Source organism: Thalassophryne amazonica, chromosome 21 (assembly GCF_902500255.1).
Source record: "Thalassophryne amazonica chromosome 21, fThaAma1.1, whole genome shotgun sequence".
In the NCBI taxonomy this organism is placed as follows: domain Eukaryota; kingdom Metazoa; phylum Chordata; class Actinopteri; order Batrachoidiformes; family Batrachoididae; genus Thalassophryne; species Thalassophryne amazonica.
This window is the reverse complement of record NC_047123.1, coordinates 32,422,866-32,437,555: the sequence shown is the minus strand read 5'-3', so window position 1 is coordinate 32,437,555 and position 14,690 is coordinate 32,422,866. Positions and strand designations below refer to the sequence as shown.

Below are 14,690 nucleotides of genomic sequence, written 5' to 3'. Positions count from 1 at the left end.
CTTAAGGTTTTCACCCCATAACTCCATAACATTCAGTCATAGATAGTCCAAACTACAACCCCTGGCAAAAATTATGGAATCACCGGCCTCGGAGGATGTTCATTCAGTTGTTTAATTTTGTGGAAAAAAAGCAGATCACAGACATGACACAAAACTAAAGTCATTTCAAATGGCAACTTTCTGGCTTTAAGAAACACTATAAGAAATCAAGAAAAAAGATTGTGACAGTAACGGTTACTTTTTTAGACCAAGCAGAGGAAAAAAATATGGAATCACTCAATTCTGAGGAATAAATTATGGAATCACCCTGTAAATTTCCATCCCCCAAACTAAAACCTGCATCAAATCAGATCTGCTCGTTGACATTGACCCTATGCCATGACACTGATCCTATGTGTCTTTTTGCAAGGAATGTTTTCACAGTTTTTGCTCTATGGCAAGATGCATTATCATCTTGAAAAATGATTTCCTCATCCCCAAACATCCTTTCAATTGTCCAAAATATCAACGTAAACTTGTGCATTTATTGATGATGTAATGACAGCCATCTCCCCAGTGCCTTTACCTGACATGCGGCCCCATATCATCAATGACTGTGGAAATTTAGATGTTCTCTTCAGGCAGTCATCTTTATAAATCTCATTGGAACGGCACCAAACAAAAGTTCCAGCATCATCACCTTGCCCAATGCAGATTTGAGATTCATCACTGAATATCACTTTCATCCAGTCATCCACAGTCCACGATTGCTTTTCCTTAGCCCATTGTAACCTTGTTTATTCTGTTTAAGTGTTAATGATGGCTTTCATTTAGCTTTTCTGTATGTAAATCCCATTTCCTTTAGGCGGTTTCTTACAGTTCAGTCATAGACGTTGACTCCAGTTTCCTCCCATTCGTTCCTCATTTGTTTTGTTGTGCATTTTTGGATTTTTGAGACATATTGCTTTAAGTTTTCTGTCTTGACGCTTTGATGTCTTCCTTGGTCTACCAGTATGTTTGCCTTTAACAACCTTCCCATGTTGTTTGTATTTGGTCCAGAGTTTAGACACAGCTGACTGAACAACCAACATCTTTTGCAACATTGCGTGATGATTTACTCTCTTTTAAGAGTTTGATAATCCTCTCCTTTGTTTCAACTGACATCTCTCGTGTTGGAGCCATGATTCATGTCAGTCCACTTGGTGCAACAGCTCTCCAAGGTGTGATCACTCCTTTTTAGATGCAGACTAATGAGCAGATCTGATATGATGCAGGTGTTAGTTTTGGGAATGAAAATTTACAGGGTGATTCCATAATTTTTTCCTCAGAATTGAGTGATTCCATATTTTTTTCCTCTGCTTGGTCTAAAAAAGTAACTGTTACTGACTGCCACAATCTTTTTTTCTTGATTTCTTATAGTGTTTCTTAAAGCCAGAAAGTTGCCATTTGAAATGACTTTAGTTTTGTGTCATGTCTGTGATCTGCTTTTTTCTACAAAATTAAACAATTGAATGAACATCCTCTGAGGCCTGTGATTCCATAATTTTCCCAGGGGTTGTATACCTTTTTGGAACCTTTATGATCAGACAAATAATATGGTATATTTTTCAATATGATTGGAGCATTTTAAAATTTTGACCCCATGTAATTCTTCATTAACCCCTACCTGGCCGCCTATTGAAAATTCATGTGGCCAGTTGTTCTTTTTTTTTTTCAGTCTGATTGTTTGAGTTATCTGCTGCACTACGACCTGACCTCTCATGAATACAATTCAGAGTCCCCATGAGAGCTTAAATTTTAATTCCAAAGACACGCAAGCGAAATAAAGCTTTTGCTATAATGAAATATTATAGTCTTAAAAAAAAAATCGAATTATGTAGCAGGTTTTCCACTCAACCAGTTAAAAAACAACTACAACAAAAAACAAACAAGCAAAACCAAGAATGAATCCACTATAATATTAAACTTTCTTTACCTTGTTTGTGTCACATGACAGCCGAGTTTGTAGGTTGCTTGATCCATGCAGCCGTGTTGCTTGATGCTGTCTTTCTAGGATTAAATAACAGATTACAATATGGAGGTCAGGGAACTGCAAAGCCATCATTTCATAACTGACACACTGTATTTTTATTAATGTGCACAAACAGGGAGATGGTTAGAGAGAAGCTGGTATAGGTCCGTAACCATTCTTAAACCGACTACAAATCAATGCTGTGTGGACGACAGCCAGACATATGTTGACCACATTGCTGCTGCAGAACAACAGATAAACAACTGCAGATGGAAACAGAGAAGAATGTAGAAGAGTTGAGTATTAACCAAAGTGCATGAATCCAGATTGACGTTATATGAAATCTTTAAAACAGCAGGAATTTCTCAGTAGTTGCAATCAATACCTGATGAAAGTTCACACTGTAGGCAACGTGCACAGTCAGTGAAGACGCCGAACACTTGTGGGAAAACAGCAAAAAATTACAAGGTACTCAACAGTGCATACCTCCACCAAGGCTGCATGTTTCTGAATGTTTAAAACTTCATCTGGACCCTGGATCCAAAATATGTCCCAAGTTCAATTCAAAATAAAATAATAATTTAAAAAAACACTAATTTTCTAGGGCATTCTTTAGCTGCTCACCAAATTATCTCACAACATTTTGAGTTCAATATTGCAATGCAAAAAAAAAAAAAAAAAAAAGCTTTCTGAACATCAGCTCCAGAATATTTTCTATATCACCTCCAAAACTGAATCAATTATTTTCTGCAATATTATCTACCTGCCTGCCAAATTTCATTGAAATCTGTTCATTACACTTTGTGTTAACAGACAAAAGCTGGTAAAAACATTATCCTCTTAGCAAAGGCAGCGAGCGCTTTATTAAGTACAAACACATAAAAATACATTGTCTGTCTGTTCATTTATAATAACTTTTGCACTTTCTCAGTGATACAGGAGAAGTTAGCCCAATGCAAACTTGGCCCTGCGTGTTAACTAGACCTGGGGCTAAACCTACCCCTACCTCCAACCTAACCCTAACCCGGGCAGAGTTCCCCCAAGGGCTGAGTTCTTATTACCTTTCTCAGAAATCAAACAGAATAATTGAAATAATACTACTACTAATAACAACTACAACACAAGAATGCACATGCAAAATAATCGCAATAAAAAAATAACAAAAAAAAAAGAGTCTAATTTTAAGTCAATTTAATAAATAATAAACAACATTAATAAGTATTTAAGATAATTTTAGGAGAACTACAGATTACAAAAATGAAAAAATAAAATCATATTGAATTAAAAATTGGGCCTCTACAAACCCTTTATTATTGACTTATTCATAACACCTGTTGGTTGTGCAAGTACAATGAACCAAATTTTTAAAAAAATTCATTCATGCATTTCTTAAATTAAATTTGTAACCAGATAGCTGCTAACCCACAATCCTTTTTGATTGTTTAAAAGAGAGATTCTGTTGGATTTTGTAACATAATTAGTTCTCGGGACCAGCATCAGCTAAAACCATTATGATATATTTAGTTTGCACAAACAAACATATAAACTCTACCTCACATTTCTTTATTCATCAGAAGCCTTTGTGTTTGTTTGCCGGGGAACTAATCAAATCCCAAAACAGCTGGTGCACCTAGCTCACCTGCAAACTGACACAGGTCATTTCTGTGTGGTGCACACTGCCACCTTGTGGATCAGTGAGTCACATTAGATAAATTATATCCATAATATCCTCATTACCTCTGCCAAGATGCTTTGTGTGAAATGTAACAACACTTTGCGCAAATATGTGCATCACAGCGTGTGAATGTGTGAGCAATGCGAGTTGTAGTGCTGGCGGCTGAGGCCCGGTGCCAGCTCGCCGTGGTTACGGGTCTGTTTACTTTTCTGTGATGGCAGGAACACGATATTTCCTCTGGGCGTTCTGCGGCTGGTCGACCCTGCACACAACACAAGCCTCCGCAACCCTCAGTGCTCACGTTACACACTCCCCATCCTCCTCTGTGGATCATCTTGTAATGAGGAGGAGAGGAAAAAAAACCCCACACACCCAAACACTGAGACAACCATTTCAGCTCTCTTGTGCACAAACATACGCGTTCATCTGCACACACAGTTGCTCTATTCCTTACAAGAATGCCAGCAGATTTTATGAATTATCTGGAGTCTGATTTATGCTTTTCCATGACCAGCTTGACACAGAGGAAGGCCTTGTTCTGAGATGATCAACAAACTAATCTCTACTCAAGAGGGAGCCAGAAACCCAAGGGTCGTTAAACTGGAATGGCATGTTCGAAAAAACTTGACACCCCCCCTTTTATGAATTGCCTTTTCTTGGTTTTGTGTTGTCTTAACATAAAGTAACAAGTTTTTTGGGGTATAATAAATATTTATAATGATGCAAATTTTTTTTAAAGAGGGCATAAGATGAGCATCTGTTTTTATGTTGATTTAATAGTTAAATATATTTCGGAGCTCATGTCAAACATCTACAAACTCCCACAATTCTACATCCATGTGGGTGGAAATTCGCCTGCTCCAGGCAAAATTTATCCTGCAAAAGCTTGTCTCAGACCTCTGTGACATATGTCGCAGATGTCCATATCTGGATTCCTGCGTGCCTCCTCAGTCAGTTTGCTCGGGAGGTAAACAAAGACACTGCCTCTTAGAAAGAAATAAAGGGGCGTGGCCAGCAACTCCTTTCCATTTAAAGCAACAGGCTTGAAAACTGGTATTTTTAGGATGCATATCTCCTTTTATGAGGTTTTTTTTTGTTGCACGCTTTAGTTGATATTTTTAAGACACATGGTGACTGTCATACATTTACTTTGCAGGATTATTATGTTCATGCACCATAATGTTTAACCTCATAAGATTTGCTCATGAGTATTTTTCATGCGTTTCAGTCTTGCAGACTGTAGTCTGAATTCCAGCTGAAAGATTCCAAAAAACCTTTTGGTGATGCTCCTCATCCTTCTCTCTTTGTCACCCTTTGTTAATAATACGATGAAAAGAACAGCCAGCACCATAATTCTGGACATGTGAGAGGCCTGAGAGTACTGTTGAGGGGGCAGACAGCCAGCCATAACAACATCAAAAAGCCCAGAGCTCCCAGCGTTTACACCGAGCCATGCCCTTGACCCCCCCCCCCCCCCCCCAAAAAAAAAAGAAAAAAAAGAAAATCTGATTGCTTGTTCTTTTAAAGATAAGAATGTAAATATGCTTGAAGGTTATTGTGGACAAAATGCACAGGTATGACACTGTGGAAGTGGCCTGATTTGAACAAGCATGGAGGGGGGAAAAGTTGCATTCCAGGCCAGATAGTTGCCCCCCTCCCAGTAATTAGACAAGACCAGTTTTTTGTGTTGGAAATAACAATGGGCAGCACTGTTGTGTATATGTGTAATGCATGCGCTTCATTCCCAGTTAAACTGTTTAAGTAGCCACTACAGCTTTTTTATTTTTTTTTATATATTTTTTATTTTTGAAAGAACAAATGATGCAAATCTGAAAACCTGTCATAGAGTGACACCTACTGGTCCCTAAGCTTAATTGCATGCATTGCACAGATTTCTCGATTTAACATTTTTAGCCCATTTTGTTTTTTAATTTACTGCAACAACAACACTAGTTTGTTAAGATAAACATTCAGTTTGTCCTCACAATTCTTGCTCACATTAGTGATTCACTCTTAGTCTTTTTTTTAATTAGGTTGCATAAAATCATGTGTAAAATCAATTTTAACAGCAAAGCAGGAATGAATCTATTAAAATCTTTAATATTTTCATGTCAGCAAAGTGTTAAAGAGGTTAGATTATACATCTTGAGTAATATTTTTAGGCTCTGGTGAAAGCCTATGCATGTACAATGTAAAATGCAGTGAGCCCGAGCCTTCCGGTTTGTGAGCCTAGGTTTGGTGGCCACCATTGCTTGGTGATGTTTGTTAATAAAACCATGTAGACAATGAGGCTACGCATCCAATAACAAACAAACAAACAATAACATAATTTTCAGATGTCTAAGAAATGACTGGGTTCTGTGCTTCCAATGAAAAGGAGCAACTGGCCACACCCTTCTCCGTGACATATGTCACAGAAGTCTAAAACAAGGTGTTTTTGGCCTGTATTTTGCACATAGTTGGGGAATGTCTGCATAGACACGGAATAGGGCTTTAAGTCTAAAAAGTTACCAGCTTTTGTATCTTAACAGGAAGGCACCAGATTCAGTTCAAGCAGTTTTAAAGACTAAGAAGGATGATAAAACAGACCTCTTTCTAATTGCTACTTTCAGCTCATCACATGTATTTAACCACAGCATTTTTACATGAGTTTAATAAGGATGAGCCACAGTTTTTGCATGGCTAAACATGCACTTTGGATTCACAATGTTCACCTGCATCACTGATCACTGATCACATCAATATCATTTCTGCATTCAAACAGTGTGACATTATTGGTTGACTTGTCATTCCAGTGTTTGCAGAGATTAGTGCAATTGCATAAACTGAAGGGGGAGAGTTGCCCACTTCAGCAGACGAGGTAAAAGCCGGCAGAATGTGATGTTCAGAGCGTGTCCGCCAACGTATATTTATGTTTCTGCTGGGTAACGCTGAGTGTATTTCAGTCATGGAGGACTTATCTCATCCATTCGTGCTGAAAGAACTTATAGAGTCTCAACTGCAAGTTCTAAAGTCACCAGAACACCAACCTCAGTGTGATTCTTACCACAAACTTTCAGTAAGGGTTGGTGCGCATCACTTAATACTGGCGGCTCCAAGATGGGGCTTGATGGGGGCTGCAGCCAAAATGGTCAGTAGCCCCTATAACCTAAATGAAACACAAAGAGGGCAAATTATTATTAAGATTATTATTATTTATTTATTATTATTGTTTGTATTTTTGTGTTATGGTTCTTTAATTAGTTCTGTCCAAAACTTTGTCCAAAACATTATGTGTGTGTGTGTGTATATATATATATATATATATATATATATATATGTGTGTGTATATATATATATATATATATATATACACACACACACACACATAATGCATAGACATAATGCATTTATTCTGTTTGCCCCGTAGCATGATTAAAAAGGACTCAGGAATCTGATTAAAATGATAAAATGAGAAAGGTGGAGGACAACAGTCCAACATTCAAAATAAATAGTGAGAGAAAACAGGGCCACCTAAAGTAATGTCATCTCAATTCGACCTACTTGTTGATTGCTGTGCAGTTTTTGCATTATTCTGCAAAAACTTTGACATCTCTAAATGAGTTCCTGTCAAAAGGGTGATTGTTAAAATGTTAAAAAAAAAAAACATTGCTATTATTATTTTTCTCTCCTGTGTACTGGATTTAAATTGCATCTTGAAATTTGTCACAAAATGCACATTTATGAAAAAAACAATCATTTGTGCTGTCACATCAAATGGACAAAATACTTTTTTTTTTTTTTTTTTACAAACGTGTAAAATGTTTGGTTGAGCATTTTACATTTATATCAGTAACAAACAGACTGTGTGCCGTAAAGTATCAACTACACAATCAGTTCAATTTATTGTTAACATTTAAAAATATGAATGCTGAATGAAATTTGACGGCGGTAATAAAGAAACATCTTCATAGGCCCCAGCGAGGATCGAACTCGCGACCCCTGGTTTACAAGACCAGTGCTCTAACCACTGAGCTATGGAGCCCAGACTGACAACTGCGCCGGCCCATCTCCTTTTATAGGGACTTCCGGGAGGCGTGTCTTATGAACAACAGCATTGTTTTTTGCTGCACGTTCATTTCCGCTACAGTCTGCGCGAACTAACATGCCGGTTTTTCACGTTATCTTCGCCTGGACTTGCCAGATGCTTTTATTTCTCCTATTTCTACTTTTCGTCGCTTTTCTCGCGTATTGCTTGTACATTAAACACATTCATATGAAATACGATCACATTCCTGGCCCACCGAGAGACAGGCAAGTTAAACTCCTTTATTTTTCTCATCGGCTGACGCTGCGAAAACATTTGTTGTGAAACTTTTTTCTTTTCTTAACAGTTTTTTCCTGGGACAGACGGCAACCGTTTTGAATTACAGGAAAGGCGGCAGAAATATACACGACTTACTTCTGAAATGGTAAAAAAAAAAAAAAAAAAAAAAAAAAAAAAAAAAGCGACTCACGGCGTCTTTCGGCTTCCGTAGAGAAAGTAAAACCCACCCTTTGAACTGTAACTATCTTATTTAGTTAATTAATTACATGTTTTTATACACGGTTAAAAGACACGGACTCACACTGACGCATTAATTGTGCAATTAAAATAAAAAGCGTCTCTCTCATTGGTCAATATAGGTCACGTGATACTTCACCACAATCTTTAACCCCAACCCGAACCATAACAGTGAACTTGTAGTAACTAGTCCTAAAAAAGGTCCACTTTTCCGTGTATTAAGTAGAGCATGTTGAAGTTGGTTAACTAATATTACAAAAGTATGACAGTTTAAAAAAAATTAATTATAGTGAATTACCATTATTTGTTGATTTTCAACTTGATTACTGGTGTATGTCAACAGAGTCGTATGTTTTATTTTTGTAAATTGAGCAAAACTGATCGATCTGGTTTGTTAGCTATTTGAAAATATTACATTTATTTCTGAACATTAAAATCAGTTTGGGGTTGTAATATACATCAAATAATATAAAGAGGTGAGGACCAATGGACCGTAGGACTAGTAGACCCTCCGCGTAACAAGGCTGCGCTATGTACAAATAGAATTTGGGATTATTAATATGGTTACCTATGAATAGCCACTTCCAAATAAGAACTAGAACTAGCAATGTGGAACAATCACAGAATTTGGTGTTGGTATTCATATATTTGCACATTTGTAACCCTGTATCTCACAGGATTATCTTTATTATTACTATTTATTCTAATTTGTGATTAAGGGATAATAATGCATAACTAGGAAAAGCTAACCGTTAAATCGTGCAGGAAATGAAATATAGGTACAACTGCAAGACATTTTTTCTGTATTTAGGCCTTCAGTCATAATCATGTCAATAACCAATATTTCATACTGCACAGGGCAGAGAGTTACGGGCCCGTATACAGGGTGAATGGTCTACATTATGTGACATTGTGTGTGACCTGCCCAGAAGCCACTAAGGTAAATGTCTTCCCTAAAAAATATAAATAAAATGAAAGTCCTCTGGTTGTATTGATTTAAGTATCAGTTGCATAAGCAGGTCCCTGAGCAATTTTACACTATTAATATTAATAGTGTAAAATTACTCAGGGACCTGGACACTCAAAGTGGAAAAAGTCACCCCAGATTACCAATCCACTGCATCCAGAAAGTATTCCGAGCACTTCACTTTTGCCACATTTTGTTATTTTACAGCCTTATACCAAAATGGAGTCAATTCATTTTGTTCCCTCAAACTTCTACCCACAACACCCCATAATGACAACATGAAACATTTTTTTTTTAATCTTTGCAAATTTGTTAAAAATAAAAAACTAAGAAATAATAATAATAAACTTTTTTCACATTGTCATTATGGGGGATTTGTGTGTAGAATTTTGTAAAAAATGAATTTCATTCATTTTAGAATAAATCTGTAACATAAAAATATGGAAAATGTGAAGAGCTGTGAATACTTTCCGGATGCAATGAATCCAGCTGTCTGGAAAATTTGGAGAAAAATTGATACAAATTAAAATGTAGTCTTTTTGATGGTCTTGGTTGCAGGAGATCCTGATGTCCCCAAACTACCCAAAAAATAAATTTATCTACAAGAGGCTCTTTAGCATGTTTGGTCAAAGGTGATTTATGACACTGTCCAACATTAATCAGGCTTCTTTTTCTGTGTTCACCTCAGGTATGTAGATATTAACTAACTGTAATAGACTTTCAACTATTCAGCTTCTTAAAAAAAAAAATGTAGGAAGACCCGTATTAATTTTGAGGCTGTTTCTAAAACCAGTATGACTGGATTGTCATCTCTTTGTCAGTGTTAGTTCAACAATGCTTGCAAGTCTTATTCTCTGCACATCTTATAGTTATTTTGGTTGTAATTTGTTGCTTTCCTTTTTTTTAAGGTTCCTAGGTAATGGCCTGGTTACAGTGTGGAACCACGAACAGTGGTACAAACAGCGCCGGATCATAGATCCTGCCTTCAGCAGTCTGTTAGTATTTAGTCCTTTCTCCGTCTACTGTCCAAGTGTAGGTTATCCTTCTTTGTTTTTCAGAAGTCTAGATGCCATAAGGCATATTTCTACTGTCCAAATTTAGGTTAGGCTTTATTCTTCTTGTTCTTCATTGACTTAAGGCATAGAAACTGATTCAGGCATCTGCATTATCTCAGTCCACCCAATTGTCCACGGTTGCTGGCCTTGGATGGGGAAGTAACTTGGTTTAAACTGGTGTCCCATCCAAGGATGCTGTGGAATCTGGGCATAAGTACCAGTACCAATCAGCCTTAGGGCCTGTCTATGCCTATCTATGACTTCCTTCTTCTTCTCATTGTGGAACTCTTTTAATACCCCCCAGAAGATTTATATTCATTCATATTTAACTTAGTAAACTCTCTGTCTTCTTGAATAGGTACCTCCGAGGTCAAATGGACGCCTTAAATGAGAACGCAGAGAAATTAATGGCTAAACTTTCTGACTTAGCTGAGAGCAAAACGAATGCAAACATGCTTCAACTGGTAAACGCCATTACTCTCGATGTTATTGCCAAGGTATCTGATTCACAGCGCCGTCTGCAAGATAATCTTGCTTTGTAAATCAGATTACTGAAACTGAGTTGTTAACATCATAAAATGCACATTTTACTCTTTGTTACGCTCAGGTTGCTTTTGGTGTGGATTTGGACCTGCTGAAGAACAGTTCGCCTCTCCCTAAAGCCATCGAGCTGTGTCTGCTTGGGAGTATCTACAATACCCAAGACGTGTTTTTTGAGGTTTGCTGCAGCTTTGTGTGGAAATTAGTCTGGCAAAAATCTCAATCAGTCTGCAATGCTTTTTATTTCTGCCATTTTTAGTTCAAGCCAAAGAACTGGCCGATCGTTAAAGAAGTGAGGGAGGCGTGTCGACTGCTACGTGCAACAGGATCCAAGTGGATCAGTGAAAGACGAGCCGCCATCCAAAATGGGGAGGACGTCCCCAAAGACATCCTCACACAGATCATCAAAACAGCAGACAAAGGTCAGAGTAACTCACATTCAGATTGGAAGCTCTCTGAAGTATTAGTTTACTCAACTCTGTTTTCTTATTCAAGAGGAAACAATGACTGAAGAGGATGAAGAGTTCATGTTGGACAATTTTGTCACATTCTTCATTGCTGGTGAGAAAAAGTACAAAATGACAGTTAAGTACAGTGTAAGTTAAATAACATTAAAGGGACAGGATTTTTCCTTGGCAACATATTTTAAAGAAATGCCAATTTTTAAGTTTATTATCACATGAAATTGCACAAAAATAATTCTTTAAATTGAGATCATATTTAAAGTAGACTGTGTGGCTTATTTAAAGTAATTCTATTGAAAGAAAATTGAGTTATTTCACTTCAACTAATTTGAATATCATACTCAAATTTTCTTAGTAATGCCAACTAGACCCATGTTGAATATACTCAAGAAAATGTAATTTTTTTTATTATCACTTTTATTGAACATGCCAGTAAAGCTAATTAATACATGTTTATTCATATCCACTGCATATTGAAACTAAATCATCTGTAGTGGAATTGGGTTGCAAATGTTCTCAAATCCACCGCCTCAAACAACATTTCAGATTTCTGCCAAATTTTAACTGGATATCTCAAATGAGAGTATCTTAAATGTGGTTGAATTTGAACATGATCGAGTTTCAAAGACTTTTTAAGAACCGCCCACTCACTGTTTTGAACATTTGTATTATTGTAATTTATTGCTTTCTTGTTTAAATTTACTTATACTGTAGATTTGAAATTAAATATTTTAAAGAGTATACATCACACCTGTTATAAATTGCCTCTTGAAGTGTAAAAAAAAAAAAAAAGTTGCACCAGAGTAAAAGCTGCGCCTTTTTTTCTGTAGTATCAGCTGTTTAATTTTGGATTTTTTTTTCCCCATTGCTGTAGTGTACTTTTTATTATTGGCATTTATTATTTTAATATGTGTATTTTGTTTGATGCTTTGATTATTGGGAAGTCCATTATAAATACTCAATAATAATTATTAACAAATTGTATTGTCAGTTGTGTCTGTCGCAGGGCCCCAGCAGCGGGTCACCCCTTTGAGTCTGGTCTGCTTGAGGTTTCTTCCTCAAATCATCAGAGGGAGTTTTTTCTTACCACTGTCGCCTGTGTGCTTACTCTGGGGGTTGGTAAGGTTAGACCTTACTTGTGTGAAGCGCCTTGAGGCAACTTTGTTGTGATTTGGTGTTGTATAAATGAAATAAAACAAATGTATGATTTTTCGGTATACACGTTGCAGCAAAACCAGCCTGCAACTTATGCTCCAGAAAATGCAACATATTATTCAAATTATTTATCACCAGTTAAATCAGTCTTGCATAAGTAATTTCAGCTCACCTAAGAAAACAGCTGTTATGCAACATTTCCCCGGTTTCAGTGTGATTTCTTGGGATTTGGAAACATTTGTTTCATAGCTCAACAGCATGTATTTGCCGCATAATACAATCTAATTATTAATATTAGATATTCTTAACTTTTCAAGGCCAAGAAACAACAGCTAATCAAATAGCGTTTTGCATCATGGAACTGGCAAGACATCCTGACATCCTGGAGAAGTAAGACGTAATAACACACTGATGAATGATTTTATAGTGCAGCCCACTGAAAGGTTTCTACAGCTTTCTTTTCATTTTTCAGAGTGAGAAAAGAGGTGGACGATGTCATTGGAATGACACGTGACTTAAGTTATGAAGATCTAGGCAACCTGGTCTACCTCACACAGGTAGGTGTCCCAGTTATGGCAAGTAAGGTTTAGCTTTTTTTTTGTAGTGTGAAGTACATGATGAATGCAGAGTTCAAGTCACTCACTGTTGCTTGGAAACTGTCTTTATGACATCATTTATATGCAATTCTTTTGAAGTCTATAGTATGCTTCTTCTGCTTGCATACTTTCTTCAAACATGCATTTAATCCCATGAGGTGCAACTTACTCGATACCCTCCACAGGTTCTAAAAGAGACTCTGAGACTTTACCCGACGGCTACGTTTACATCACGTGAAATACCACGCGATATCATCATTGACGGAGTCCACATACCTGCAGGAGTTGCCTGTGTTGTGAGTCCTTTCAGCATTTGTGCTCGTAAAGCCAAAGAAGCATTTCTAGTAGATCATAACCCAAATTTTCTGTCTATTTCTGCTAAGTCCCAAGTGAGAAGAACAAATCCAAAAGTAAATACGACTGGTTTTAAGCATGACTGTATGTGCAGCTGCAATTCATTTTCAGTTGTCGTATTTTAAAGGTTGAGCCATGATGTACATGTATATTGCATGAGAGCAGGCAAAAAAAAAATTACACGTTTTTCCTCCTGTCAAAATTCAGTTTAGCTCTTATGTGCCTGGGAGAATGGAGAAATTCTTCAAGGACCCACTGAAGTTTGATCCAGACAGGTTTCACTCAGACGCTCCAAAGTAAGTAGCACAAAGGTTCCTCTGAATATTTCATTTTCTGAATATTTACTTTTCCTGTTAGAGCTCTGATAACTGCTCTCTTATCTGTTTTCAAAGGCCGTACTACTGCTACTACCCCTTTGCACTTGGTCCACGCTCATGTGTGGGGCAGAACTTTGCTCAGGTGGGCGGTGACAAACAGACACAAATAATCAGCACACGCACACATATAAAAGTGTGAGGAGAAGTGACCGGGTGTAACCACGTGCCGTGCTGATTACAGATGGAAGCTAAAGTGGTGATGGCCAAGCTGCTGCAGAGGTTTGACTTCACCCTGATCCCAGGACAGACATTTGACATCCTGGACACCGGCACTCTCAGACCCAAGAGTGGAGTGGTCTGCTCTGTAAAACACAGAAAATAAATGGTCATGCAGCATCGTCAGCCGTGACATTAAAGAAGAAGAAACATCAGCAATGGCACTTTTCTTTGTTGACAACTTTTATTCCTGTTGATAGATTTTCTGTGATTTTCAAATAAGTTGATGGTGCTGTTCTTTGTTGACAACTTTTATTCCTTTTTCAGATTTTCTGTCATTTTAAAATAAGTTGTTGCTTAAAAAAAGACATCAAAAATGTTTTTTTTTTCCCCATCTTTCTATGCATTGTGGTAATTAGCATGTGGGGGTGCCATAAGTGTATTTTCTTCCTACCATTCAAATTATTTGGTAAAAATAATAATAGTATTATTTGTATTGTATCTGCAAAAATGCCACAAAATGTTTAATCCCACCAAGACAATAAGAATAAAGCACATACTATAATGAAGACAAGGAGACTTTGTGGTAGAATGAGGAAGTACGGAAAATTACAAGACGGTTAAAAAAAGGTGGAATGATCAGAAAAGTGAATGTAGGAGAAGTGTGAGCTAACGGTAAAGATGACGCTGTTGGAAGGAAAGAGTAAAGGCCTTGTACCAATTGGTCAGACAGAAAGAAAGAGCTGGAAAGGATGTGTAGTAAATTTTGATGATGCAGATGGACGTGCTGACAAATGAGTGTTGAGCAAGTGGAGGTA

At 37.1% G+C, this 14,690-nt stretch overlaps 1 protein-coding gene and 1 non-coding gene across 3 annotated transcripts; one reads left to right on the top strand and one right to left on the bottom strand.

The window, feature by feature from the left end:
* Nucleotides 1-7,616: 7,616 nt before the first annotated feature.
* Nucleotides 7,617-7,689, bottom strand: trnat-ugu. Its single transcript has one exon. It is a non-coding gene; the product is annotated as a tRNA-Thr (tRNA).
* A 77-nt stretch (nucleotides 7,690-7,766) lies between these two features.
* LOC117503521 (cholesterol 24-hydroxylase-like) lies at nucleotides 7,767-14,441 on the top strand. Of its 2 annotated transcripts, XM_034162784.1 has the most exons (15): nucleotides 7,767-7,958; nucleotides 8,039-8,116; nucleotides 9,067-9,148; nucleotides 9,734-9,807; nucleotides 10,084-10,170; nucleotides 10,589-10,727; nucleotides 10,838-10,948; nucleotides 11,030-11,192; nucleotides 11,266-11,331; nucleotides 12,707-12,779; nucleotides 12,862-12,946; nucleotides 13,171-13,281; nucleotides 13,547-13,635; nucleotides 13,732-13,798; nucleotides 13,898-14,441. In XM_034162784.1, the coding sequence occupies exons 1-15, from the start codon at nucleotides 7,810-7,812 to the stop codon at nucleotides 14,036-14,038; spliced, it is 1,515 nt and encodes a 504-aa protein (XP_034018675.1). In that variant the 5' UTR covers nucleotides 7,767-7,809; the 3' UTR covers nucleotides 14,039-14,441. The 2 variants fall into 2 exon arrangements, with proteins under 2 accessions (XP_034018675.1, XP_034018676.1); XM_034162785.1 differs by lacking the exons at nucleotides 9,067-9,148; nucleotides 9,734-9,807.
* The last annotated feature ends 249 nt before the right edge of the window (nucleotides 14,442-14,690 follow it).

Coding starts and splice junctions, on each gene's coding strand:
- LOC117503521 (XM_034162784.1), top strand. CDS start 7,810: ATGCCGGTTTTTCACGTTATCTTCGCCTGGACTTGCCAGATGCTTTTA. Junction 11,193..11,265: donor CATCAAAACAGCAGACAAAG/GTCAGAGTAACT, acceptor TTCTTATTCAAG/AGGAAACAATGACTGAAGAG. Junction 13,282..13,546: donor CTGCAGGAGTTGCCTGTGTT/GTGAGTCCTTTC, acceptor GTCAAAATTCAG/TTTAGCTCTTATGTGCCTGG.